Below are 27,053 nucleotides of genomic sequence, written 5' to 3' on the forward strand. Positions count from 1 at the left end.
ATCATCAACTCTGGCTCTCTCTACATCATCAACTTTGAATCTCTCTCCATCTTCAACTCTTACTCTCTCTCCATCTTCAACTCTTACTCTCTCTCCATCTTCAACTCTGACTCTCTCTCCATCTTCAACTCTGACTCTCTCTCCATCATCAACTGTGACTCTCTCTCCATCTTCAACTCTGACTCTCTCTCCATCATCAACTGTGACTCTCTCTCCATCTTCAACTCTGACTCTCTCTCCATCATCATCTCTGTCTCTCTCTCTCTCTCTCTCTCTCTCTCTCTCTCTCTCTCTCCATCTTCAACTCTGAATCTCTCTATATCATCAACTCTGACTCTCTCCATCATCAACTCTGGCTGTCTCTCCACCATAAACTCTGACTCTCTCTCCATCATCAACTCTGATTCTCTCAACATCTTCAACTCTCTCCATCATCAACTCTAACTCTCTCTCCATCATCAACTCTGGCTCTCTCTCTCTCCATCTTCAACTCTGAATCTATCTATATCATCAACTCTGACTCTCTCCATCATCAACTCTGGCTGTCTCTCCACCATAAACTCTGACTCTCTCTCCATCATCAACTCTGACTCTCTATCCATCATCAACTATTACTCTCTCTCCATCATCAACTCTAACTCTCTCTCCGTCATCAACTCTGACTCTCTGTCCATCATCAACTCTGACTCTCTCCGTCATCATCTCTGACTCTCTCCATCATCAACTCTGAATCTCTCTCCATCTTCAACTCTGACTCTCTCTCTCCATCATCAACTCTGACTCTCTCTCTCCATCATTAACTATGACTCTCCCTCCATCATCAACTATGACTCTCCATCTTCAACTCTGACTCTCTCTCAATCATCAACTATTACTCTCTCTCCATCATCAACTCTGACTCTCTCTCCATCATCAACTCTGACTCTCTCCATCATCATCTCTGACTTTCTCTCTCCATCATCAACTCTGACTCTCTCTCCATCTTCAACTCTGAATTTCTCTCCATCTTCAACTCTGACTCTCTCTCCATCTTTATCTCTGACTCTCTTGCCATCATCAACTCTGACTCTCTCTCCATCTTCATCTCTGACTCTCTCTCCATCATCAACTCTGAATCTCTCCATCATCAACTCTGACTCTCTCCATCATCAACTCTGACTCTCTCCATCATCAACTCTGTCTCTCTCTCCATCATCAACTCTGACTCTCTCTCCATCATCAACTCTGGCTCTCTCTCCATCTTCAACTCTGACTCTCTCTCCATCATCAACTCTGATTCTCTCAACATCTTCAACTCTGACTCTCTCTCCATCATCAACTCTGACTCTCTCTCCATCATCAACTATGACTCTCTCTCCATCTTCAACTCTGACTCTCTCTCCATCATCAACTATGACTCTCTCTCCATCATCAACTCTGACTCTCTCTCCATCATCAACTCTGACTCTCTCCATCATCAACTCTGATCTCTCTCTCCATCATCAAGTCTAAACTCAAAGCTCACCTGTTTAATATTGCTCACTCTAACTTCTATCACACTCCAGTATTTCTTTTATGTATGTTGATTTTACTTATTGTTGTTTTTATTCATTGTACAGTGTCCTTGAGTTTCTTGAAAGGTGCTTATGAATAAAATGTCATATTATTAATATTATACAGAAAAAATACATGGACGAAATGTTCTCTAATAGAGACATTAAACTGAGCTTTACTCCAAAATTTCCCTTTCAAAATGCGAGAAACAGCGTTTTAGACGGTTAAAAATTCAGCTGCCCCCGGAACCCCCTAGATTTGGCGCGCTACACGTATATCTATATATACCCCCCCCCGTCCCCTCCCCCCACCTTAATGATAGTTGAAGCAGCAGTCTGTAAGAGTGATGTCAGCCCCGGGGTGCGAGCGCGCGCTTTCGTGCAGTTAAAGCGTTTAACGCGTCACTGCTCAGTACAAGAAGGGGGTTTGTTTGTTTGTTTGTTTGTTTGTTTGTTTGTTTTTTGCGCACGCGCACTCTCCTTGCTGCGCCCCAACTCCATTCGGTCCCGCGCGTGAACTTCAGTGTATACCCCCTCTCGCGCTCCCACTCTTGCGCGCGCGCATGTTATTTCGCTCCTGGATCTGCGCGCGTCCGCTGAACGCCACCTCTCCACCGCGCGCGCCTCCGCTCCTCTCCTCCGCTCCTCCTCTCCACCGCGCGCGCCTCAGTTAAAGCGCTTCTTCACCGCGCGCGCCTCCTCTCCTTCTCTCTCCTCTCTCCTCCTCTCCGCGCGTGCATCGTCCGTCTTTCTCGTCGGAGCGCGCGCGAGCTAAGGGAGCGAGAGGGCGACGGAGCGCGTGAGGCGCATCGTGGCTGCGTGACAACACACAGGCGTGATTTCTGCTGGAAGAACAGAACACGCACGTGCGCACACACGCGCACACACACGCGCGCAGACGTGATACGGGACGGGTTTTATTTGTTCCTGCAGCCCGAAAGCGGAAAGTGAACTCCGAGCTCGTGAGTCGGTGCCTGCTCGCGCCTCATCTCCAGAAGAAGAAAAGCTGCTGCTGCTGCTGCTGATGATGATGATGATGTTCTCTCGGTTCGTGTCCGTTCTCCTGCCTGTCCTCTGCCTCTCAGGTTTCGGTGAGTGACGCTTCCCCCGCGGACTCTCTCCCCTCGCCTGCTGTTGGTGGGTTGTTGAGTTCAGTGGAGTTGAGCTGAGTTGAGTTTGTTGGTTTTTGGATCTGTTTGTGCCTGATTGTGTTTTGCAGCGCGAGCGCGCTCCCTTGTCATTCTCATGATGATCATCTCCGCGCCCTGCCCTGCTGTGAAAACCATCAAGAGTTCTGCTTGTTTCTAATGAAGGGGGTGAATGATGCAGAATTCAAGTGCGCTTTTTTAGTTCTTGTGGAGGAAACCTCAGTGTTTATTTATCTCATCTGACATCCTGCTTTAATGTCCATCAGGTCCTGGTTCAGCTCCATGTGAGTGCAGACATGCAGTACTTCATGTTCATGCTTCATCTCAGCTCGATCAGGCTTCGGTGGTGTTTTTGATCTGGTTTGTGCATTATCATGTTGAGCTTCCTCCAGCGCTGCTGCCTCAGATCTCCTCAGTCCTCCAGAGAGCTCAGGTCTGCTGTCCATGCATCTTCTCTTCTCTCCAGGTCCATTTCCTTTCCTTCGGGTTCTCAGGTTTCCTCCAGCTTCCCAAAAACATCCAGATTGGTTCTGCTAGTGTAAATTGCCCCTAGGTGTGTGTAAATGTGTGCATGGTGCCCCATCTGGATTGAATTCTCGTGCCCAGTGTTCCCAGGACAGGCTTCTGATCCACCCAGTCAGGATAAAGAGCGTGCTTGAGATGAACAGGGGAATGAAGGAGATCCAGATTTCATCAGATATCAGCAATAAAGTGGTAGGAATTAGGATCAGGAACAGATTTGCTTGCTGTGAGTTATAACTTTCTGAGAAATGAAGTGAAATGTATCACACTTAAAAGTTCATCAGTTCAGGTCTACATTAGGTTTAAATCCATATGAGTTCACACACACACACACACACACACACAACAGTGATCAACCTGAGGTTTATTTGCGTTTATTGTGCGTTGTTCCTTTTTGAAACAATGGGATAATATTCAGAAATAATAATGAAAAGTAAAGTATATTTTTTTTATCTGCTCATTGATGCTTACTAGTTTGTACTGTAACTCGTTTGGAGAAATTTCTTGAAGTATTAATTAGAATGACCTCTCTTTAAGGGTTAAAGTCTTCTCCTGACACCACAGAAGTCATCATGATTGTTTTCTTCCCTTCTTTCGAGCCTAATTGTCATATTTTAAACCAAAGCTGCATTTTTTCCCCTCTCAGTGACACTTTAAATGCTGTTTGTTGATTTTTTCCCCCAGGTTCAGTGTGTACTGTGGGAGAAGCGATTCGCAGCTGAGTGAACCCAATTAAGCTGAAACACAGTAGAAAATTCTAATTTGAATGTGACACGTGCAATAAAGCTTTTAATGCCGCGCCTGTTCAGATCCGCACAGGAGCTCAACATCACATCTCCAGAGAGAGCTTTTATTACAACTTTTATGAGTGTATATGTGCCGAGATGTTCAGGATAACAGGAGAGGGTTTATTTCCCTCTTTTGAGTTTGGAGATGGAGTGTGTTTGGGATGAGACTCAAATGAGCACTTCACTCAGAATCAGGTTTACATCCCACGAGGAAACACAGGTCGTGTTTGTGCAGGTCAGGAACATGAGAGCCGAGAGAGAACATGTTTATCTATGATCACCTGACACGATTTGACATCTCATCTCATCATTATCTCTAGCCGCTTTATCCTGTTCTACAGGGTCGCAGGCAAGCTGGAGCCTATCCCAACTGACTACGGGCGAAAGGCGGGGTTCACCCTGGACAAGTCGCCAGGTCATCACAGGGCTGACACATAGACACAGACAACCATTCACACTCACATTCACACCTACGCTCAATTTAGAGTCACCAGTTAACCTAACCTGCATGTCTTTGGACTGTGGGGGAAACCGGAGCACCCGGAGGAAACCCACGCGGACACGGGGAGAACATGCAAACTACACACAGAAAGGCCCTCGCCGGCCACGGGGCTTGAACCCAGACCTTCCTGCTGTGAGGCGACAGCGCTAACCACTACATCACTGTGCCGCCTCTTACCTCTCCTGTGAAACTAATTTACAGTCACTTTTTTATGAGAACCATTTCATCTTATAAGTTTGTTTTGATATTACACACACACACACACACACACACACACACACACACACACACACACACACACACACAGCCTACAATTTCTTCACATGTTCCTGACAGCCTTTTCCTTCAGGCTTTTCACAGCCTCGTTTCTCCCAGCCATTAGCACTGACATAGTCATCTTGGTGTAAAATCAAATTAAAACTCCACCTGTCTCCTTCTGGGATTAAAATTCAAAGCAGTGATCACAAAATAAACAGCATAGTGACATTTTTTACATATTTCTGTTTCCTTTAGCGCTTAGCCCTGAGTGTTTTTTGCTAACATTTAGCTGACTCTGGATATGAAAGTAGGTTATAACACACTCTTGTTAAATTCACCTCACAAACTGGAAATGCAGAATTCCTAACTCGCAGTCATCACTTCACGTCATCTTCACGTCTGTTTTGTGCTTTACAGAGAGTCCAGCCAGCTTTCTAACCTGGAGCTGACTAGCTTGTTAATTAACTCGCAGAATCAACAAAGCAAGGACGCACAGCTAGAGGAGCAAAAGTGATATTTTTCAACTGTTCAGATGTTTTGAAGTTCTTGAACATGCTAAGTCTGAAGACATTGAGAATGTACTTATTAGAAACAAACTGCGGTGGGCGGGACATGTTGCATGTTTGCCAAATGACCGGTCAGTCAAAGCACTATATATATTTTAAGTTCGTTTCTTAGACAAGGATTTTTTTTAAGCTTGTTACCTCGTTAACAGTTTCGGCGAGACTCTCCCGCCTTCTAGAAGGCGGGAGAGTCTCGCCGAAACTGTTAACGAGGTAACAAGCTTAAAAAAAATCCTTGTCTAAGAAACGAACTTAAAATATCTGTAATAGTTAGACATAATGAACATCCACTACAGTCAAAGCACTATTTTATTGTGAACAGGCAGAAGGTTCTAGAAAGATCGGTCGTCCAGTTTTTAGATACAAAGACATGATCAGGGATATTCTGAAAGCTGGTGATGCCCTACACACAGGGAAGGACATCGTAACTGAGAAGCTGGAATGATGGAAGTGCACTGACAACATGCAAAAAGACAGACAGTGACAGAAAGGAAGAGAACAAAAGAAAAAGAGCCAAGTGCTATGAGGAGAGAGAGCTTTGAACAGAAAGAACATGAAGTGAATCAATGACCTGTCTATCACTGATTGACTTCATCAGGAACTTTCACATCCATATTTATAACCATTCATACAGTACATGACTATTTACTACGTCTCTTGTAATCCCTCTTGTAATTTGTATTGACCCATATCGATAGATAGATAGATAGATAGATAGATAGATAGATAGATAGATAGATAGATAGATAGATAGATAGATAGATAGATATGTTTTTGAAGTTTTCTTAGTCCTGGTTTAATTTCTCAACAGTTGGAATTTTGTCGCAGTAGAAAATGAAATCAGTTTGCGATGCCTTGAGCTTTGAAGAGCTCTAACGTACAGTATAACTTCAGTCACACTAATTCGATATTCGCTCATGAAATAATGCAGCAGTCAAGTCATAATCTGGAATTTCCGAACCACAAACCAGGAAAAACCTAGCCTGGGCCCGCCCATCCTAAGTGTGACGCAACATGAGGACCTGTTGCGAACTTAGTCTGGCAAGGCAAGCTATCTACAGCTTTTCCAAGCTCCTGAAAAATCAGGAGCCAATCAACTCTGAGCATCTCCAACGGCCCTGGGAAGAGGCGTGTTCAAGGCACTGACGTAGTAGAACTGCGACCGGAAGCCATAGATTGTTTACAGAATCTATGCCGGAAGCGCTTCATTCACATCACGAACATGGAGCAGCGGCAAGCCTTTGACACAGCGGTAGATGCTGTATTGAAAGCATTCAACGGGAAGTTCTCATTGAAAACGGAGCAAAGAGCAGCCCTGGAGGTATTTTTTGAAAGGAAGGACATTTTCGCCTTGCTCCCGACCGGCTTCGGTAAGAGTTTAATCTACCAGTTAGCCCCGTCGCGTCACATACGTCAGAGGAAAGAGTGATGTGATTGGTTTGAGCTTCGTCACAGCCTTTTCTGGCTTCGACCAGTAGCAAACTGAGGCATTTCAGGGAGGCGGGTCAACCACACGCTTTGGGAAACGGTTGGGCTTAATATCTTTGCCAGACCAAATGCTCGCAGAGCTTTGAAGTCACGTTAGCCAGACTAGGAAAAACCTCATTGCCCCTTCAGTCGCCAAAACCCAGACTTCAGCAAGTGACATGAAATCAAAATGGCGGCTCAGAGCATGGACAGGAAACACAGCAGCACAGAACTTTTAAATGAGTTCAATTACTGTACAGTTGCGGTCAGAAGTTTACATACGGTGGCATGAATGTTAGGGCAATATTTGGGTTTTCAGTAATTTCTCTGAACTGCTCTTTTTCTGTGGCAGAATGATTGTACAGCATACATCTTTAATATAAAAAAAACACTAGAACTTGGTGCACAAGTTTTAATTTTCTTTGGGTTTTCTGAAATCAACACAGGGTCAAAATTATAGATATACCGTAGTGTCAAAAATTTACATACACTCACTTAGATAATTAAATTGGAGGTGCTGAAATTTCCAAAATGTCTCTTATCTTGCCAAGGCCAAGGTCTCTTAACTTCCTGTAAGTGATCATGGTTGACTACAGCTGGTAGCTTCTCTGTGCCTCCATAAAAAGGGTTTGTTTATAGCACTCACTGGATTGACCAACACACAGTAAAATGGGAAAGTCCAAGGAGCTCAGTGCAGATCTGAGAAAGAGGATTGCAGATATGCACAACTCCAGAATGTCTCTTGGAGCCATTTCTAAACAACTGCAAATTCCAAGATCAGTTCAAACAATTGTATGCCAGTTATTGTGAGGTGTAGTCACTTTGCCACTTTGCTTCAAGAAAACCCAAACTGTCATCCTCAGCTGAAAGGAAATTGGTTTGGATGGTCAGGCACAACCTGGGAACTACCATGGCACAGCCCTGCCATGAACTGGAAGCTGAGGGATCATTGTCTACATTTCAGATCACCATGGACTAAGAGGCTGCTATCCAAGAAATAACCTCCTGCTCCAAAATTGACATCTTTAAGCATAACTAAAGTTTGAAGCTGACCACACAGACAAAGAAAAAGCCTTCTGGAGGAAAGCTGTATGGTCAGATGAGACAAAGATTGAGTTGTTTGCCCACAATGACCACCATGTACAGAGGGACACTGTACCAGCTGGTGGTGGTGGTAGGATCATCATGCTCTGGGGCTGTTTTGCTGTCAGTGGAACTGGTTCATTGCACAAAGTGGATGGAATAATGAAGAAGGAGGACTACCCCAGAATTCTTCAGCATAAACCATCAGAAACTTGAACACAACTTGGGAGTTACAACAGGACAATGAACCCAAACACGCATCAGAGCTGGCTGTGGAGGATAAAGCAGGCTAACATTAAGCTTTAAACAAGTCCTGACTTCAACCCTATTGAAAATATATGGACCGTGCTTATAAGTCGAGTCCATGCCAAGAAAAGCAAAACAAAAAAAAAAACCCAAATTTAATTGAACTCTACCAATTCTACCATGAAGAGTTGTGAAATATCCAACCAGAATTCTGCCAGAAGCTTGTTTATGGTAAACAAAGATATTTGGTCAAGGTGAATCTTGCGAAGAGACATTTTACCCAAATATTAGGTGTGCTGTATGTATATTTTTGACACTGTATGTATACTTTTGACTTTGTGTTGATTTCAGAAAACCCAAAGAAAATTAAAACTTGTGCACCAAATTTTAGTGTTTTTTTAATTAAAGATGTATGCTGTACATCATTCTGTATGCTGTATGTATGCTGTACATCAGCCGAAATATCGCCATGACATTCATATCCAAGATCACATTCATGCCATTGTATGTAAACTTCTGACCACAACTGTAGATACAAGCTTTTACTTCAGATCAGCCAACATCCAGATGTATTCGCTTGTTGAATCTCCAGCACCACGGACTCCACACTTCACTGGAGGGAAAGGTCCATCAGTCAGCACAGTCAGCCGGCGAGCTCAGTGCAAACACGAGATCAACATGGAGGCATCTGTATTACTTTCAGCTCTTTGTAGCTTGAACACACATGGAGGCGAAAATGACATAATTAAGTTATACTTTAAGTCATCACGACGTGCAAGTGAAGTCAGATGTAGGATAACAAACAACAAATAAAATATTTTTAAACTTTTGTATGAAAATTCTGGCGACTTTATTTAAAAACATTTCATTTCTTTAGAGACAGATATTTATGATGGTGTATTTGTGCTATTGGAGTTAAAAGTTAAAAAATAAAACAGAGCTGATGCCGGGCATAATATTCTGAGAAAATAAATTCAGAATTTCAGAGATTAAAGTTGTACCTTCACAAGAAAAAACTCCGATATTCTCTGAGATTACAGAGTCATAAATTTGACAGAAATTTAGAGGAAAAAATTAAAAACTCAGCAATTCTGAAATATTGAATTCACAAATTTCAGAGACAAAGAAAACCCTCTTGTGCTTCCCAGCTTCCTGGCTGCAGTGCATTCTGGGAAATGTAGTTAAAAATCTTTTTGTGCTTTATTCTTTTATACAGCAAGATTGCGGAGGAAAGACAGCATTTCCGAAACCGCTCAGCTCAGCCATAATGTCTTTTTCTAAGTTTTTTTTTTTTCCTTCTAAATTTGTGACTTTCTAATCTTGGAATTTATTTATTTTTTCTTCACAAAAATGTATGAATTTATAATCTCAGAGAATATTCAAAGTTTTTTTTTTCTTGTAAATGTATGACTTTAATCTCAGAAATTCTGATTTTTTTTCTTGGTTTGTTTTTACCCTCCAGTAGCTCTAATACTCCATCGCAGATATCCCCTTCTGGCTTTTCTGCGAAACTTTAAGTGATATCTTGCTAATCTGAAACTCATCTTCAGCACGTTCCTGAGCAGAGGCAGTCTGTGGAAGACTTTTCACAATTTAAAGGGTTTGAACCAACATTAAGAATACTCTGTAGCTCGTAATGTACAGGTTTAACCTTTCCTGTTCATGGTTCTCGGGGCATTTAAACCTGTTGCTGAATGATCAGGCGTTATACTGTATGAGGGACTGAATAATAAAATGTACATTTGGTCAAAAACTGACAAAAAAAACCCCAACCAAACTGCGCCTTAAAATCAAACAGTGAATAAAATAATAATAAATAATGCAGAACTGTGGCAGAGTGCTTTATTTCTAATTAGCGCAAAGTACATTTTTATCCGAGCTTATTAACGATGCCATTCAGGGTCTTTTACTTTGTTCATTCATTAAAGATTGCACATTGCTTCACTGATGTGTTTTATCATGAATACTTTGGATTACAGGATAAAGTGTTGGATAAATAAAGATGATAATGAGGATGAATATTCTTTTTTTGTTATTAGCAATGAAATACAGAGAACGCCTTGAAGTTAATCCTTCCTACAGAGAAGGAAGAAGTGCAACAAAAGCTGTGCGATAATCAGCCTTGGTGTAGAAGGAGACCTCGCCGGCTCCTCGGATAGCCGCTGTCACGATGCATTTGCAGCTGCTGTGGGTTTCTCCAGCACATCTGTCTGTGTGTTATGGCAGATCTGTTCAATAATCCCATCCCTTGTCCTTTAGACTCTCTCCAGACTCCGTGCTATTTTATTTTATTTTATTTGTATGTGATACACTTAAAATGACAGAGGCATAAACCTTTAAGAGCACTGCATGCATTTGCAGTCTCTTTACTGCTTTTTGTGGCAGCTGTTTTAAAAGTCCAGGATGCAACCAGGCACTTATGAAAATGCATGATATGAAAAGCGATCAGGTGCGCCCGACTGAATGCTCTGCGTCTCAACAAGCCTCCTGGGATGTATTTTTTTTTCCTCCTTCCGAGCTCACAAGTCCTTGTGTTACAGACAAAGGGCTGGGTTTATTTAGCATCTGCTGACAACACAATGTGAGCGCTGCAGCTGGAGAAACATCAGCGCAGGACTCATTTGTGTGATCTGACACATCTTTCAGAGATCCCATCCTCCATCCGAGCCTGTTATCCGTGGCCTGACTGTGCCGGTGGCCTTGCAAGTGCAGAAACAAGACCCCTTATTGTGTTCTTTAAGATGAAAATGGAAGGACTCCGATAAAGGTTTCACTCTCCATGGACCCCATGGCGCTCTCCATGAGCCACAATCACAACGTGATGTCCTTAGTGTAGCCAGAGAGGCAGCGCTGGATTGGATTTCCCGGCATCTTCCTCTGCAGCTCTTTGATTGCTGCTGAGTTCCTGAAGGGATTGTGTTAACTGCTTAAGTGTCAGAAAAAAGCGCCAGCGTTGACAGCAGTGCTTCTCTGCCTTTTCAGTTCCTCAGCCCACGCACCAAAAATGCCAGCAATGAGATGATGTCAATGCCCCTACTGACAATTAAAGCAGGCATTTATCGGACACTTTTGCTGTAGCTGTTCATCCTGTAAAAACTGTTCCTTAAAATATATATATATATTTTATTTATTTGGTAGATGATCTAAAGCTTTAGAAAAGTGTACATGTAGAAAAGTGTAGAAAAATGAAAATAACATAGCTTAAATGTTGTTTACATGATATATACGCATAAAGTTTCTACATTAAGCAGTTCTTGAGGAATTATTCGCAGAACTTTGGTTCGAAGATAAAAAGGGGAAGAATACGATGTCTAGAAAGAACCATATCATACTTCGCTTTTCAGTGTTGCCATAAATATGACAGTTTTATTCTGTTTATACTGCAGCAGTTTGTCTACAATTACAGTTTATTTTTTATCCATTTATAGTTACAGCTAATACTGCAGAACATCTCTGAAATAGGTTAGTTAGAAACCGTAAATTGTAAATTCGTCTGTCCGAAGTGCTGATACTGGCACTGGAGACTCCTTCCATAAATATGAAATATTATTCTATCCACATTCACTGGATATGAGCAATCACACGCTCTGATTGGCTACTCTACTATGAGGATATCAGCTCATATACCATGAGCAGAGAAAAACAAAATGGCAGAGTGTGTTGCTGAACCAATCGAGGATGAAATAAAAACTCTACTCAAAAACAAAACCCCCAAAAAATAAAAAAGGAACAAAATATGGAATAAAAGTATTTGATGATAAGAACGTATCTTTTTTATTTTTCAAGAATTATTATTATTATTATTACTATTATTATTATTATTGCATTTTTCACAAATTGCTCCTGTCATTTCACGGGTTTGTTTACATTCTAAGCAGAAATTATTTTGTTAGACATTTTGTATAAAGTTTTCATTTATCTCATCTCATCTCATTATCTCTAGCCGCTTTATCCTGTTCTACAGGGTCGCAGGCGAGCTGGATCCTATCCCAGCTGACTACGGGTGAAAGGTGGGGTTCACCCTGGACAAGTCGCCAGGTCATCACAGGGCTGACACATAGACACAGACAACCATTCACACTCACATTCACACCTACGGTCAATTTAGAGTCACCAGTTAACCTAACCTGCATGTCTTTGGACTGTGGGGGAAACCGGAGCACCCGGAGGAAACCCACGCGGACACGGGGAGAACATGCAAACTCCGCACAGAAAGGCCCTCGCCGGCCATGGGGCTCGAACCCGGACCTTCTTGCTGTGAGGCGAGTTTTCATTTATCAAATTTGCAAAAAACATAAAAATACTCTGTTTCTCAAAATCCAGTGAATGTGGATAGAATAAAACAGTTATTCCACTCAATCTTGGTGCTAGATGAGATTAGATAGATTAGATTAGATAAAACTTTATTGATCCCTTTGGGAGGGTTCCCTCAGGAAAATTAAGATTCCAGCAGCATCATTACAGATAAACAGAGAAAAGAAATAGAGAAAAACTTCGAGATAAATTAAAATAAATTAAGTATTTACATATACAAATATAGAAAGAATAAGATATGGGGAAGAGAGGAAGGGGGAGAGAGAGGAGGGGAAAAAAAGGTGCTACGCACCTCGTCGGCTATCAGCTCATGTATGACTCAATTTCATAGAATAACTGTTAAATATTCTTCTCTTCTTTGTTGAATTTGTCTATGATTCAGCTTAAATCATGTCTGCAACACATTCTGAAAATGATAAAGTTCCTCTCGACGTTCTTGAATGAGCACGCCCACATTTGTGCTTTGAAACTTCAGTTAAGATGAACATTAAGTGCAAAGTCCATTTCCATTCTCTATAAAGTTGGAGTTGAAGTAAGCAGGTCCATCATCTTTCAGTTTCCTGCCACCACACTGTTCCAGAATCTCATCTGCCTGCGTAGACAGTGGTGCCTGCTGGATCCTCTCTCTGTGTAGTGTTTGTGGTTGTGTAATTTGATCCAAGCCCAGACCGATTAGTCCATAAATAAGTCAGGAGAAAATGATAACAGAGAAGCAGGAGATGTAAAGGCTGCTCGGTGCAATCGACGCTCCATCTGAAACACTCAGAGTGCATCTCAGCTGATTACCGTGTGGGATAAACGGCATCCAAATTGACATGCAACACAAGTCAACTCGTAATTCAAGCCATGTCACAAAGATGATTAAAAATCTCAGAGTGAAGTGAAGCATTATAGTGGGATTCAGTCTCTGAAAATGACTCTGAAGCTTCCTGTCGGGATTTGCTTTGTAATCATGGTGTATAAAAGGACCGGTGCTTCGAAGGCCATCATACACTTTATCTGTAACAGTGTTCCCATTTTACAAAGCCTATTTTGTGTTTCCTTTTTTTTCAAAATCTTTCCATTTTCCTCCGTGCAGTAATTCGAGTGTTGATTTGCTGGAGGGAGTCATTTCAAGGAACATCACAATGACTTTATTCTGTAGGTTTGTGCTCTATATTGTGACCATGAATCACTGAGATGCCTTTGCATATTTGTCCAGCGCTGCAATCGGTTGTTATATGGTCTTTGCTGGCGGAGGTTGAGTGAGTAAATAAGCTGGTAAACATGCTGACAGCCTTGTTAAATTCTGCACAGGATGAGGCGAGGAAGGAAGACATATTTAGCGTCACTAAATATGGGAGGCACTGTGAAGGATTTGGCTGCTGATCTGATAAGGGCTTCAGCGTCTCTGGGAATTGTGTGACAGAGCTCGGAATTACGGCCAGATTGACTCGGCTTTGTCTTTCTGATTCGAACAGGGACTGATTGTGTGACGCAGGAGGCCAGAGTTCAGTGATGGTGACATTCAGAGGGAAGAAAGGTGATGCTGGAGCACCAAGTTCAAGCATGAACCTGGGTTTAATGCAAATCAGTCGCAGCAATCAGTCATCAATCTGAATCTCTTTGGTCCGTCTAAACATATGGGGCTCAGACTCAGGTGTTACTGTTTAAAAAAAAAGAGAGAAAACTTGTTTTGTGTTCGCTGAACCTGTCTGGTTCTGCTTTAACACTGAGAAACAGTGCAGCTTGGTGGCACATTGTGACAGAAAAACAGGTCCTGCCATGGGAACTTGTAATAATTGTTCTCTGCAAGCAGCTTTGAACTGCACAGATCTGGGAAAAAGTCATTTCTCTAAAGGATATCTTTAATAATGTAGCGGAGGCAAAAAAGTTTTGCTCTCCAAAGAACAGAACCGTCTCAAATTAAGGAGGTCCACCGAGGTCAGATCAAATTGCCAGAAGTTATGAGGTTTTCTTCTCCAAAACAACTTGTGTCTGAAAGCAGACGACCACTGAAAGGATCCTCCACTATTATCTGACCTGATATCTCCGTAGCAGATCTTCAGCCATTACCCAAGTCGATCATTTCTAATTTCCCGTACAACCAAACAATGAAAATCCAATTTACTCCAAAATGGAAGTCCAGAGGCAATAAAACAAATGTTCGGTGTCATGCTGTTCGAGGAAAACAGAATCAGCAGTGGAGTGGTAAAAGGTTATGAAGCGAAGGTAATCGTACAGTTCCAAAGTTTATAACACTTTATTTTCCAATTTATTTAAAGGATCATCAAATCCATATTTTAAGGGGTTTTCAAATACAGCACTGCTGATTTACCCTCTACTGCATTAATTATTATCTACAAATACAAGTTAGTGTGTTTTTTTAATGAATATGATTTAAATAAGGGAACAATTATTTAATTTAAATTAAAAAAAAAATTAAAAGGGGTAGTTTGGAAATTGTTGCCATATGGGAACAGTGCGCAATGGTGGAATGGTGGAAAATGTATGGTCTAATTTATCCTTACAAACATAATTTTTTTCCTTAAAAATCTTAATTGTGCTCAGTTAAATGAATCACCAAGTATTTACACTGCTAAAATAACAGAAACCCAACTGTAGCTGGGGCTGTGTGGTCATAATAACAACATGGTAATAACTCAGTGGTAAACATAAGATTAACTTTCGGGGAAGCCATGGCCAAATGGTTAGAGAAACAGCTTTGGGACCAAAAGGTTGCTGGTTCAATTCCCTGAACCAGCAGGACTGGTTCAAATGCCCTTGAGCAAGGCTCCCAACTGCTCTGGCAAATGTGGCGGTGTACCTTGTGTCTGATTAGCCAAAGAAAAACTGATGATGTGAGTATCAGTTCAGGCAAGAATCCGGCCATTAAAAAAAAAAAAGAAAACCCTCAGGACACACTTCCAATTACCATATTATCTGAACCATATTATATTTTACAGTTGATTTGCTAACTGGCAAATTTTTAAAATGTCTTATAAAACTAAAAAATGTCTAAAATTACAAACACAAATATAAATAATGTTTTTTCCTTCAAAATGTTATCAAACGTTGGAAATACTGTATATTCTTTGAGTATCCTAGTTTTATATAAACCTGTTACATTCCAATCATTTGCAGAAACGAACACATTTGCATGTTGTTGCCATATGGCAACAATGACATTTTACCATTTTACAGATGACTCATTACATCGAAACTTGTTGTAATGATAAAAATGAACTCTTTACTGACCATAGATAGTGTTTTAACTTTTTCCTTGAACCACTTTTGTCTAAAGACTGAACAACACTTTAGTTTTGACGGTCATGGTGTGATGATCTTGACTGCATCAAGGATCTGCTGAAAACAGAAGTTCGACCAGCATTTCCTGGTCATGTGACCTGATACAGTATTTATGTTTCATAGCAAAAGAAAGGTCCCTTTTTCACAAATAAAGAGTGAAATATAGGTTTTCTGGTACTGCCTATTAGAAAAATGATGAATTAATTGTTGTCATATGGCAACACCGTGCAGTCGAGGGCTCGGAAACGATACACTGCGATACATATCATGTGTCATAGAAATGTCTTAAAATATTGTGATATTTTTGTCATATTGCCCAGCCTGGAGCGAACATCTTCTCAGCTCTTTTGGAAATGCATTGAACAAACGTTACCCATGCCAAATGACTGATGATGAAATTTCCCAAACAATGAAGAAAATGGACGGAATAAAACCTAACCATGCTGAATGATAAATGAGAAAGAATGAAAACAACAACAACAAAGCTCTTTTGTGATATAGTTGTTTGTGGACCTTCTACTTTGTTTGCTGTTCATAATTCACATTGTAACATATTAATGCATCTCTGTGTGGTGAATATTTAATTTCCTCTTCAGAGTCGATAAAATCCTGAAATGTTCACCATCATCCACCATCATCTTGTTTAAAGCCCCACAGCTTCCTCCCACCCGTAAATGACACCATCTGTACATTGAGAGGGACATGCTTTCAGTGCCTACGCAAATTGCTGTGGTGCTATAAATTTAATCCTGGCACACTTATAATTCAATCAGCTGCATCCATCACGCCACAAATCACACAGCCGAGCCTGGCCACATCCGTTTTGACGCATTTGCTTGGATGTGGACCAAATCGAAATGGTCCAGCTTGAGTTCCAGAATGAATTGAGTCAAATACAAGCCTTTTACACCAGGACTTGTGAATCTCGTTCGGATGAATGATGCGTCCTGGAAACTAAAGATCCTAGCAGTTTCTCAGAGACAGAAAATGGGCTCGAGGGTGATGTGATAAACATGTTGACTAAATATATACGGTATGTACACTAGAGGTGGAGTAAGAACTCAGTGGAACATCTGTGATGAAGATTTTTGGGCTTATGGTTGTACGACTGAACGGTTGTATATTTTATAACCACGTTCATTAGATCAGAGTTGGAAAGTAACGAATTACATTACTCGCGTTACTGTACTTGAGTAGCTTTTTTGTGTACTTATACTTTTTCAAGTAATTTTTAAAGAGTGTACTTTTACTTTTACTTAAGTATGTTTTCTTTTAAGTAGTGTACTTCGGTACATTTTACTTCACAACCGTTACTGAGTAAAAAAATAATAAATAAAAAATTAAAAAAGGCTAAAACGGAGAAGGGGAAATGCGTTCTGGAAATGAATCATGGGAAGGACAGTTGTCGCGCATGCGAGTCTCACACAGACGATGGCGGACATGCACCGGCGCTTTAAGGGGGGGGCTTCGGGGGGCTCAAGCCCCTGGGCCACAGCCAATCAGGGGCCTTGTAATATTAATAAAATAATAAACTGTCGGAATCGTGGGCCTACATTAATGTACGGATAGAAATAAGGTTAGAAATAAATGAGCGCACAGTAGCCTGCTGTAAGAGACATGGGGGATGTGGTTCGCGAAACGAACACCCACAACTGGACCAGAATAAAATGGAACAAAATGTAACGTCACGCACGAAAGCGCGCCAAAGACTGCAGACTACTGAGACACAAATTTAGAGGCTTTGAAAGATGAAGCGTTCACATGTTAGCGGGGCGCATAAAAGGAAAAAAAGAGAGAGATACAGGCAGGCCCGGCGCCAGGAACAGTTTACTAAGGGGGCAATTAGAAATCGCAAGGGGGCAAATTTCATATAGTGTGTAGTAGTGATGGCGGTCTGACAACGTGTTTCAAACAATTAACTGCGCCAACCACAAAACCACCACGGCCCCGAAGGTTGCTTTAGTCCGGGAAAATAATGTGGCATATTACCAGGGCAGTTGCGCTTTATCAACTCCCGTGCCCACCTGTTACCCCTCCCCTCCAATTTTCTCACAGACACGCGTTACAACCGGAAAGATGCCAAACATAAAACAACACACACAAACCTACAGGCAAGTCCTTTAAATTTAAAATACATACAAATAGCTCCGCGGCATGAAAACAAAACGTCAATGCAAGTCTAAGGTACTTGGCTCGGCAGCCAAAATCATAATTTAAAAAAAATCAACAGACCCCGCGGCTGCACCAGTAATAGCCTTCCTGACTCGCACCGAGTCAACGCTAACCACTTAATCCGCGATCCCAGTTTAGGCGTTTAGGGGACATAACACTCTGAAGTGATGAATTTTCACCCCCGCTGCAGGCCCGGTGCCATGGGGGGGCGAAAGGGGGCGTCGCCCCCTCATGGCTACAGCCCCGCCCCCTCAACGGAGACTCAGATCCCTTAATTGTTTTCTTATGAAAATATAATGTATTATAGACGTATTAATAATTTGCATTTTCAAATACGAAATATTAAGTGGTTGCGCATTGCACAAAAATACATTTCACATAAATCACTACTAAAACTGGCACGGTAGAACAAATCTGATTGGTTGTTATGATTCTTACGTTGCAAACGTAGAATTCAACTGTATTAAGGTAGGATTATTTCAAAAAGCCTGAATTTAATATTAACCCTGTTTTAGACATATGTATCAATCCTAACTACTGGGGACTAGTTATTGTGGGTGTGTGTGTGAAATGCTGACACAGCCGCGCACACACAGACCTGTGATAAGGACAAGGGTCATGCGGGCGGGGGTTTTACATGTACACTTACAAGTGCACTGTCTCTGCAATATCCTGCAATATGCAGTCAGTTTGCGGGAGTAGTCTTTCCCCTTCCGAATTAAACGAATTCAATCACAATATTGTGAATCCATTTTCTTTCTTTGTAGGCTAAGTTTATCTCCGTTTATGTCGGTGTATGTGCTCATATATGGTCCGCTTTGTGCGCAAATAGCGTTAGAATATGTGTCGTTGACGTCACCCCCCATGCAGCGGGGGTGAAAATTCATCACTTCAGAGTGTTTAGTCCCCTACACGCCTAAACTGGGATCGCGGATTAAGTGGTTAGCGTTGACTCGGTGCGAGTCAGGAAGGCTATTACTGGTGCAGCCGCGGGGTCTGTTGATTTTTTTAAATTATGATTTTGGCCGCCGAGCCAAGTACCTTAGACTTGCATTGATGTTTTGTTTTCATGCCGCGGAGCTATTTGTATGTATTTTAAATTTAAAGGACTTGCCTGTAGATTTGTGTGTGTTGTTTTATGTTTGGCATCTTTCTGGTTGTACCGCGTGTCTGTGAGAAAATTGGAGGGGAGGGGTAACAGGTGGGCACGGGAGTTGATAAAGCGCAACTGCCCTGGTAATATGCCACATGATTTTCCCGGACTAAAGCAACCTTCGGGGCCGTGGTGGTTTTGTGGTTGGCGCAGTTAATTGTTTGAAACACGTTGTCAGACCGCCATCACTACTACACACTATATGAAAAAATATTTGCCCCCTTGCGATTTCTAATTGCCCCCTTAGTAAACTGTTCCTGGCGCTGGGCCTGGTATAATAGCATATTTCAATGGGGATAATAAAATGTCTAAAACAGCATCTACTGAAGAAATTGATGAAAAGATTGTAGCCTATAATGTTCACAGTTCGGGCAGCAGACAGAGTAAAGCATACTGAGGGGAATAGCAATACAAAGCTAGCGCAGATCCACATTTCTCGCTAGCTGTGTTGGGTGTGTTGTTAACCCGTGTGGATTTAAGTGAAATACTTGAGAAGTTCTGTGGTCAAGACAACGTTTTAAGGTAAGGACACTTGATTATTAATGTTTGCCCGCCGTGGCTTGTTGTTGACGAAAGGCCCACACGATTTTGCCTTATGCAGCTACTGCTAGCGTCATGCTTTGAACTAGGTTAAGCTCATTTGCGCTAAAGGATGGGTTTATTGAAGGACTTTGATGTAGCTAGTTTCTTTTTAAAAAATCGTTTGCTCAAAACAGTATACCCGTGTTCATCATGTTTAACTTTTTTCTTGATGGAGTGCGTGAAATATTGTTGCAAGTGGTATTTCGATGCAGTCATGTCAAAAAGGCAGTTGAATGCACGGTCTTATTCAAGGAGAAGGAAGACTTGCATGATGCTTGAACATAGATCGGTAAAACAGACCCTAGTAGGACTTGGTTTCGTGTATTTCAGTCTGTAGAGTTATAAGTTTGGCCGCTGTCCATGGTGTTTACGTTTAATGTGGCCTCCGAGCCAAGTACCTTCATCATCATCATCATGTTCCCCTGTCAAAAGTTAAACTCTTTAGGGGTGCTTCTGCTGTAGCAGTTGTAGCAGTTGCTCAAAGTTTGATTTGTCCATCATCATACGTCTTATCTGTTGGGTGTCTATGCCCAGCAGATTTTCCCATTTCATCCATTTGTAACCATTTTTGTCAAACAGGAGCTGCTTTTGCACTTGGTTATTGCCCATCCGGCAAACGTGAGCAATATATTTTAGTTGTTGTACGTAGCAGGATAGTTTTATATCCTGGGTTCCTGTCAGTTTCCGGAGGTCAGCATTGGACATCTTGTAGCTCCAGTCTATATCTTCATTTGTAGTGTGCTTTTGGTCAGGGGCATTCTTTCGTTTATATCCACCTTTAATCATTTTCCTTAGGAAGCCGTGCCACACTACCTCAATTTTGTGAATTTCACTGGATGATAGTTGCCATGCCTGTGTGCTGTACAGGAGACGAGATCGAACGCATGCCACTAGGAACTTTATACGGGTTTTTAGTAGGATTCGGTGGTCGGTTAGAACGTGTTTCAGTTCATTCCATTTCATGAATGCAGCACTTATCCTAGCATGCAGGAAGTGTGAGGATTCATCACAGTTGCTGACATTATAACCAAGATATTTAAAGGTGTGGACGTTTTTAATATTAGTGCCGCCAAGGGAAATGATACTTGGTTTACATTTGATATCCTCATTGACGTTAAAAGCCATTGTTTCTGTTTTGACATATGATATTTGTAAACCAAAGCGGGTGTAGGTCTTATCATACAACTGAAGAATATTCTGAAGCTCCTCGATGGATCCAGCGAGTATGGCCTGATCATCTGCGTATAGAATCTCTGTTATGCAACCCTCTCCTGATGCTCGTGCTTTCGTATGCATTTCTCTTGTGGATACCTCATTTGGAATGCAATATCTGAACTTGAAGCCTGTATCTGGGTACAGTTTTGATATCTCATGCTGTGCAATCCTGACAACAAAGTCCATATAGATATTAAAAACTGATGGCGATTCTAGGGCACCTTGTCTTGCAGTGAATGTTTGTTTTCATGCCGCCGAGCTATTTTTATGTATTTTATTTTTTAAAAGGACTTGTCTGTAGGTGTGTGTGTTTTATGTTTACAACACATAGGTCTACATTAGCGCACGTGCGCTTGTGTGGTTATCTCTGGCCACGCCCCTGCGTGAAAGTTACGCAGTATCACTGTCCTGTCCGTGGTAATAATCAGAACCGGCTCTGTAATGATAATGCGCGCGTTCTTCTCTCCCTCTGTGGTCGGATGTGTTGAGCAATGTGAGCGTGGGCCTTGCGCAGCTACGCTGAGCCAAACGTAACCTATCGTAGGCTTCTAGGCTAATTACGCGCTTACACTGTAAATGCTTGACACGTATTGCAAATAAAATAAGAGTGTTTTCCTGGCCAACGGTAAGGGTAGGGTTGACAGGTAGCCTATGAGGGGCCTAGCCCCTGGGCCACGGGTGTTGATAAAGCGCCCCTGCGGACATGGAGGAGACCGAGGAACCTGTGGTGGACGACCCTGCAGAAAACGCAATTTCTTCCAGTAATGAAGTGCACCCCTGGCCCTACATACGTGATCACTTCAGCTTCGTAGAGAAAAGGGGTGACAGTTTCATTATGCAATGCAGATTATGTGTGCCCAAGAAGACAACCATTGCGGCATACAAAAATTCGACGTCTAATCTGTGCAAGCATGTTGAGGTAAGTATTGTCATTGGCATCATAATCACGGGCGCAGATAGAGGGGGGGACGGGTGGGATTCGTCCCACCCAGATTTAAATTCACCTCGTTCGGTCCCCCCCACTTATAGGGAAGAAAAACGTCTATGCTGTCTTTCTTTGCATAAGGCAAACCTCACAGAAAAATCAAAAGACTAATTACCATTCAGTTTATTGAGGTGCACAGCAGTACATACATAGTTGCAACAACTTACATAAAACAAAGACTGATATTCGGTTGGTTGAGCTGCGCAGACTGCACAGGTTGAGAGCTCGAGCTTGGTTGCTATGGTTACCCACAACAAGTTTGACAGGCATATCGGGGTTGGGGTTGGTTTGCTGGCAGCTTTGTCCCCCCCAGTTTTTTGTCCCCCCCAGTTCAAAAAACGTATCTGCGCCCCTGATCATAATGTTTCCTTTCCATAGTAAAACCGACAATAGGCTGGTTATATTCCAAAAATAGTGGATGGCATTGCTAATGTTGAAGTAGCAACCTGTTGGTACTGTAACATAATGGTAACTAGTCTGTTATTCGGTTGGCTAATCATGCAAGCAAGTTAGCTCGCCAACCTGACGTGATCAGTCCTCCTACCATTCTACATCCAACAGGCCAGAAAACAAATAATGTTTGAATTGAATTGTTCAATAACACACAGTGCACACAGGCAAGCTACAAGATTTCGGTGCAACATTTCACTTTCATATTGCGTGTACAATGCTTTGTGTGTGGTCAGGGCGATGTAAACGACCTTTTTTGTTTGTCTCAGTTTTAATGCAGCATTATCCTACGCATTCAATTTGATACACTTCCTTTAAATAAAACATCTGGGTTGAGATGTACATATATCCTTGTTTCCTCTTCTTTTTCATTTTTGCACAACACAATGGAGGCAGAAAACACCCATTGTTAAAAGTAACATTTTACTTTTACTCAAAGTACATTTTAAATGATCTACTTTTTACTTTTACTTGAGTAGATTTTTTGTCTGGTAACTTTACTTGTACTTAAGTAAAATTTCATCAGAGTAACAGTACTTGTACTTGAGTATAATATTTTAGTACTCTTTCCACCTCTGCATTAGATTCAAGCTCACTTTTAATTGGATACAGGTTGGAGAACAGGAAGCCAGGATAACTGGGAATACATACAGTTTAAACGTATGACTGAAGTTTGTCTGGCATTTTCAGCGCCTTTTTCATAATCGAGAGCGTGTGTTCAGTGAGCATGCTAATTACAAGTTGACTGATTAGTGGAAAAGTTCATTGCCTCCATATTTAGTTCTTAATACTGAACGATGGCATCACCTCCGATTCTTGCCATTAAGCTGTCAGTCATCAGGAAATGATCTGTGATAAGTTAGCATGTGAGTTAATTATCTCAGTAATTCATCAGTGATTCAAGGCACACAGCAGGAAAGTGGAGAAGTGCATGACTAACTCACCTTCAAGTTAATTTAGCTGAACACAAACAGTGTTTCTATATTAATCAATCAATTTAATTATTAAAAGCTTGGATCTGAATGTTCTCACCCATCCATTGGCTTTAAAACTGTCTCCAGTGTGGTCAGGAGTTGCCAAGCACTTCGAAGGCTTCTTTAAGCACACACTGCTGCACTCTCGCTCCTCTGAACAGACCCTCACCTCTGCCGCGATGTCTTGTTGTGGCTCTCAAGTGTGCACTACTTTCTGGATTCATTTGAAGGTATGTAGCAAGGAGCTGGTACTTAGTTACGTGATGGAGATAGGCATGAGTTTCCTGTTTCAGTGCCTCCGGGTTCTTCCGCATGATTCTCATGGCACTGCTTTCAACCCATTATGCCTGGGGTGATTCAAGGTGTACGAGGCGGTGGTGGTGGGGCCTCACCTGCTCACTTGGAAAAACCATACACGTTTTTACAAAGGGAAACATCCCAGGTGCTTTCAAAATTGCAATACAGAGACACGGGTTCGGTGAATATAGACTCTGTATTCACCGAACCCGTGTCTCTGTATTGCAATTTTGATAGAGTGCTGTGCACAAACATCTCTAATGGAAATCAGGTGCAAATTATCATCCCTGACTTGAGGACAGCAGAGTGCAGGGTGATAGAGATGCTGTCATCTTTTTGGCTGAATCATCATGTGATTACAGCTTACAATCAAAACGAGCTAAATGTAAGAATTAATGCCAAAACTGCATGGAAAAAAAACCCCTCCTAGAATGAACCACGATGGAGTTTTGTTCCATGCATTTTCTTTGTGTGAAACAACCACCAATTATGATTCAGCGTCAAGAACGTAGGCAGATCCTACATCACTTAAAGCAATAAATCCCATTTCATTCCTCGAATATTTTTGATGAACAGCCAGCAAGAATGATTAAAAGTTAAACCAAATTTGGCTCTCAAAGAACAAGAACATGAATCACTTTCCCAAGAACAAATCAGATCTTGAGGGGATTCATCTGTCATGTCTGTCTCTTTGAACATGAAAACTGTAGAACTTTGCTGGACCATGGCAAGTGCGAGAATGAGAAGGTCATTGTTGCAGCCTATGGGAAGGTTGCTTTTGAGCCTGCTGAAAGACCTCTGGTCCCATGGCGATCACCACATCTCTGTCTGGAGACGCTGAGACGACATCCAGGGCAATAATAGAGTTAGAGTGCAGCTGATGGCAAGGAGAACCTGAAGGTCTCGGTTTAGCAAAGAAATGGGCACTATTATCTACGAGTATCCAATATATCCCTGTACCTGACCTCGAATAGAGTGGCCAGATCAACAAAGGGAAGGCTTCACTCTTCCTTGAGGCAGCGCGGGACCCGTCAAGACATTTAAACATGAATTGATGTGATGTGACAGAGTGACTTTGACATATGGTTCCTTTGACTTCACTGACATACCGTGTCTTCTTTCCACTTTAGGGAATTTTTTTTTGTGCTGATAACCTCCAGCTCTACCAGCAGCCAGCATGCTCTTGAATTCCTGATTCTTGAAGCGCTTTTTGTTTAGAAACCGTACAGCATTTGGACTGGTGATGCATTTCAGCAGAACGAAGCTCTGAGCTCAGGGAGACTCATTAACCGTGCGCTGTCAGTGGCGCTGCTCTTTGTTTAACCTTCCCGCCCATGAAGATTTCAGCCTCCAATTTCACGGTTGGCCTGAGAGGATATCTTCATCTTTGAATTACAGGGAACCAGGGTGGTCATTAGTCACATATTCTGCAAGCTTGTGCCATGACGGTGCTGCCCTCTTGACAGAGCTGGAGCACATTTTCTTTCTGCAGCTGACCAGACGCATTACACCGACACACTCCGAAGAGGAATTCCCCATTAAAGCCTGATCCAATTTCGAGGAGGCTGAAGTTACATAAGAGTAGAATGTATTTGGTTACATTGAGCTGAAAAGTTATATAAAGATCTGACAGTGGTTCAGAGTGAACCCAGGATGATGTATTTCTGTTTTATCATTTTATCAAGACATACCCTCCTACTACCCCCCACCCCACCCCACCCCCCACCATCCTCCTAAGGATGTATAAAACATCAATATTATTTTCCAATAATATTTTATTAGTACAGTAATAAATACATAAATTAATTTTGGCTTGTAAGCTGTTTGTTATGAATAACCACAAAGTCTACACTTGCGAGGCAGATGGATCTGTGTTCATTGATGGTTAAAGCTGTACTGCCTTTCAGATTTTTCAAGTGTAGGTCATAAAAAGAATTTTCCCCGACACCCGATTATTTTTATTTAGTGACCGAAAGCTACTGAATTCAAATCACAGACTTCCAATTTTATTATTATTATTTTAAAAATAGAACAATTAATGAGTTTATCTCCACGTGGCCCTAAATTCTCCACTATTTTTTCCTGCTTCACCATTACCCAATTCAAGATACTATGTCATGCATCACGTGGTGGGCTTTCCCCGTTCACGCAAGGCATTGTGGGATACAAATTTGAAACAGGAGAAAAAAATGGAGGACGTGAGTGTGCAAATGAAACGTGAAAGAGCGACTACAGTAACGGAAAGAAAGCGAGAAGAAAAGACGTTATGTTCTATACGAAGGAAAGGAAACGCAGGACCAAACTAATAAATATTGGCGCTCAGCGAGCACCTCGGTGTGATCAGCCGTTCGTTTAGCGACAGAATGATGGAACTGTCAGTGCACGCTCAAAGGGAAACCTGTAGATGGCAGTAATGCAACACTGTGGATGCCAGCTGCCGTAAAACCCAAAAGAAGAAGAAGGTAAACCTGCGCACACTGACTTCCTCTGTATGCACGAAGCTAGCGATTTCATGCACATTATTTGCTTTAATTCCCTCAAATTAAATAACTTCCCAGCCACAGAATGGCCTGATATTTTGTGAGATATTACAGAAATAAACAGATATCACAATCACCACATTTCAGAGGGAACTCAATTTCACCGATTTTATGAAATCAAAAGGCTATATTGCTTTAATATGAAAAGTTCTCAACTAGCTTCAATTGACCCCATTAAATGGATGATTCGGTTACGGCTGGATTGAGCCACTTAATGAGTTTTCATGAGTTTCAAAGAATGTTCATGCTCGAGAACACAATAATTCTTTCAACTAAATGGAAAAAACCCAAACCCGCTGATCAGAAATGTCTGAGGTAGTCGATGTAGTTCCACATGCTCATATCAAACTAACATCTAATTCAGTTTGGGTTTTTAACTCTTGGGCCAATTTTTTCCACAGGTTATTGGGATAAACATGTCCAGTATCTTGATGGTGAATGTTCTACTGTTTAAAAAGACTTTAGGCCTGGAGTCCTTCTGCTCAGGCACCTGATTCAACTCACCAGTCAGTTACTCATGTTTCAGTTTGTCTTAGTTTGCCAATCTCAGAACTATACTGAACGTCATTTCTTACCATTTGCTATAAGAAAGTTTCTTCACCATTGCATGCGTAAAGTAATCTTTCATGTAGACATTTTTAACCTGTAGACTTTTTTCAAGCAAGTGTCAAACTCAGGATCTGGAGGGCAACACTCCGACACTCCTCCAGAGATTTGTGTTGACAAAAAATCCAGGTGGAGTTAAATGAGATAAAGATCAACTCTGCAGCGCTATATTCCTTCAGGCCTGGAGTCTGACGCCCATCATTCTTGAGCATGGTCATTATTCAAGAGAATTCATTCAGAAATTCAGTTGATTATTGGGATAGACAATAAAAATCATAAAAATATGTTGTTAGTCCATTTGAAATTAAATCTGGTCCACATTGAGTTATCCTCAAAAAGAAATCCAATTCAAGAATTGTATTGAGGAT

At 41.7% G+C, this 27,053-nt stretch overlaps 1 protein-coding gene across 1 annotated transcript in view; it reads left to right on the top strand.

The window, feature by feature from the left end:
* Positions 1 to 2,538: 2,538 nt before the first annotated feature.
* kirrel3a (kirre like nephrin family adhesion molecule 3a) overlaps positions 2,539 to 27,053 on the top strand; it is a 211,683-nt gene continuing 187,168 nt past the window's right edge. The window contains exon 1 of the mRNA XM_060909621.1: positions 2,539 to 2,623. Within this exon, the coding sequence (XP_060765604.1) occupies positions 2,557 to 2,623 (67 nt within the window). The 5' untranslated portion in view covers positions 2,539 to 2,556. The remainder of the gene's footprint in view (positions 2,624 to 27,053) is intronic.

This window comes from Neoarius graeffei, chromosome 25 (assembly GCF_027579695.1).
Source record: "Neoarius graeffei isolate fNeoGra1 chromosome 25, fNeoGra1.pri, whole genome shotgun sequence".
NCBI lineage: Eukaryota > Metazoa > Chordata > Actinopteri > Siluriformes > Ariidae > Neoarius > Neoarius graeffei.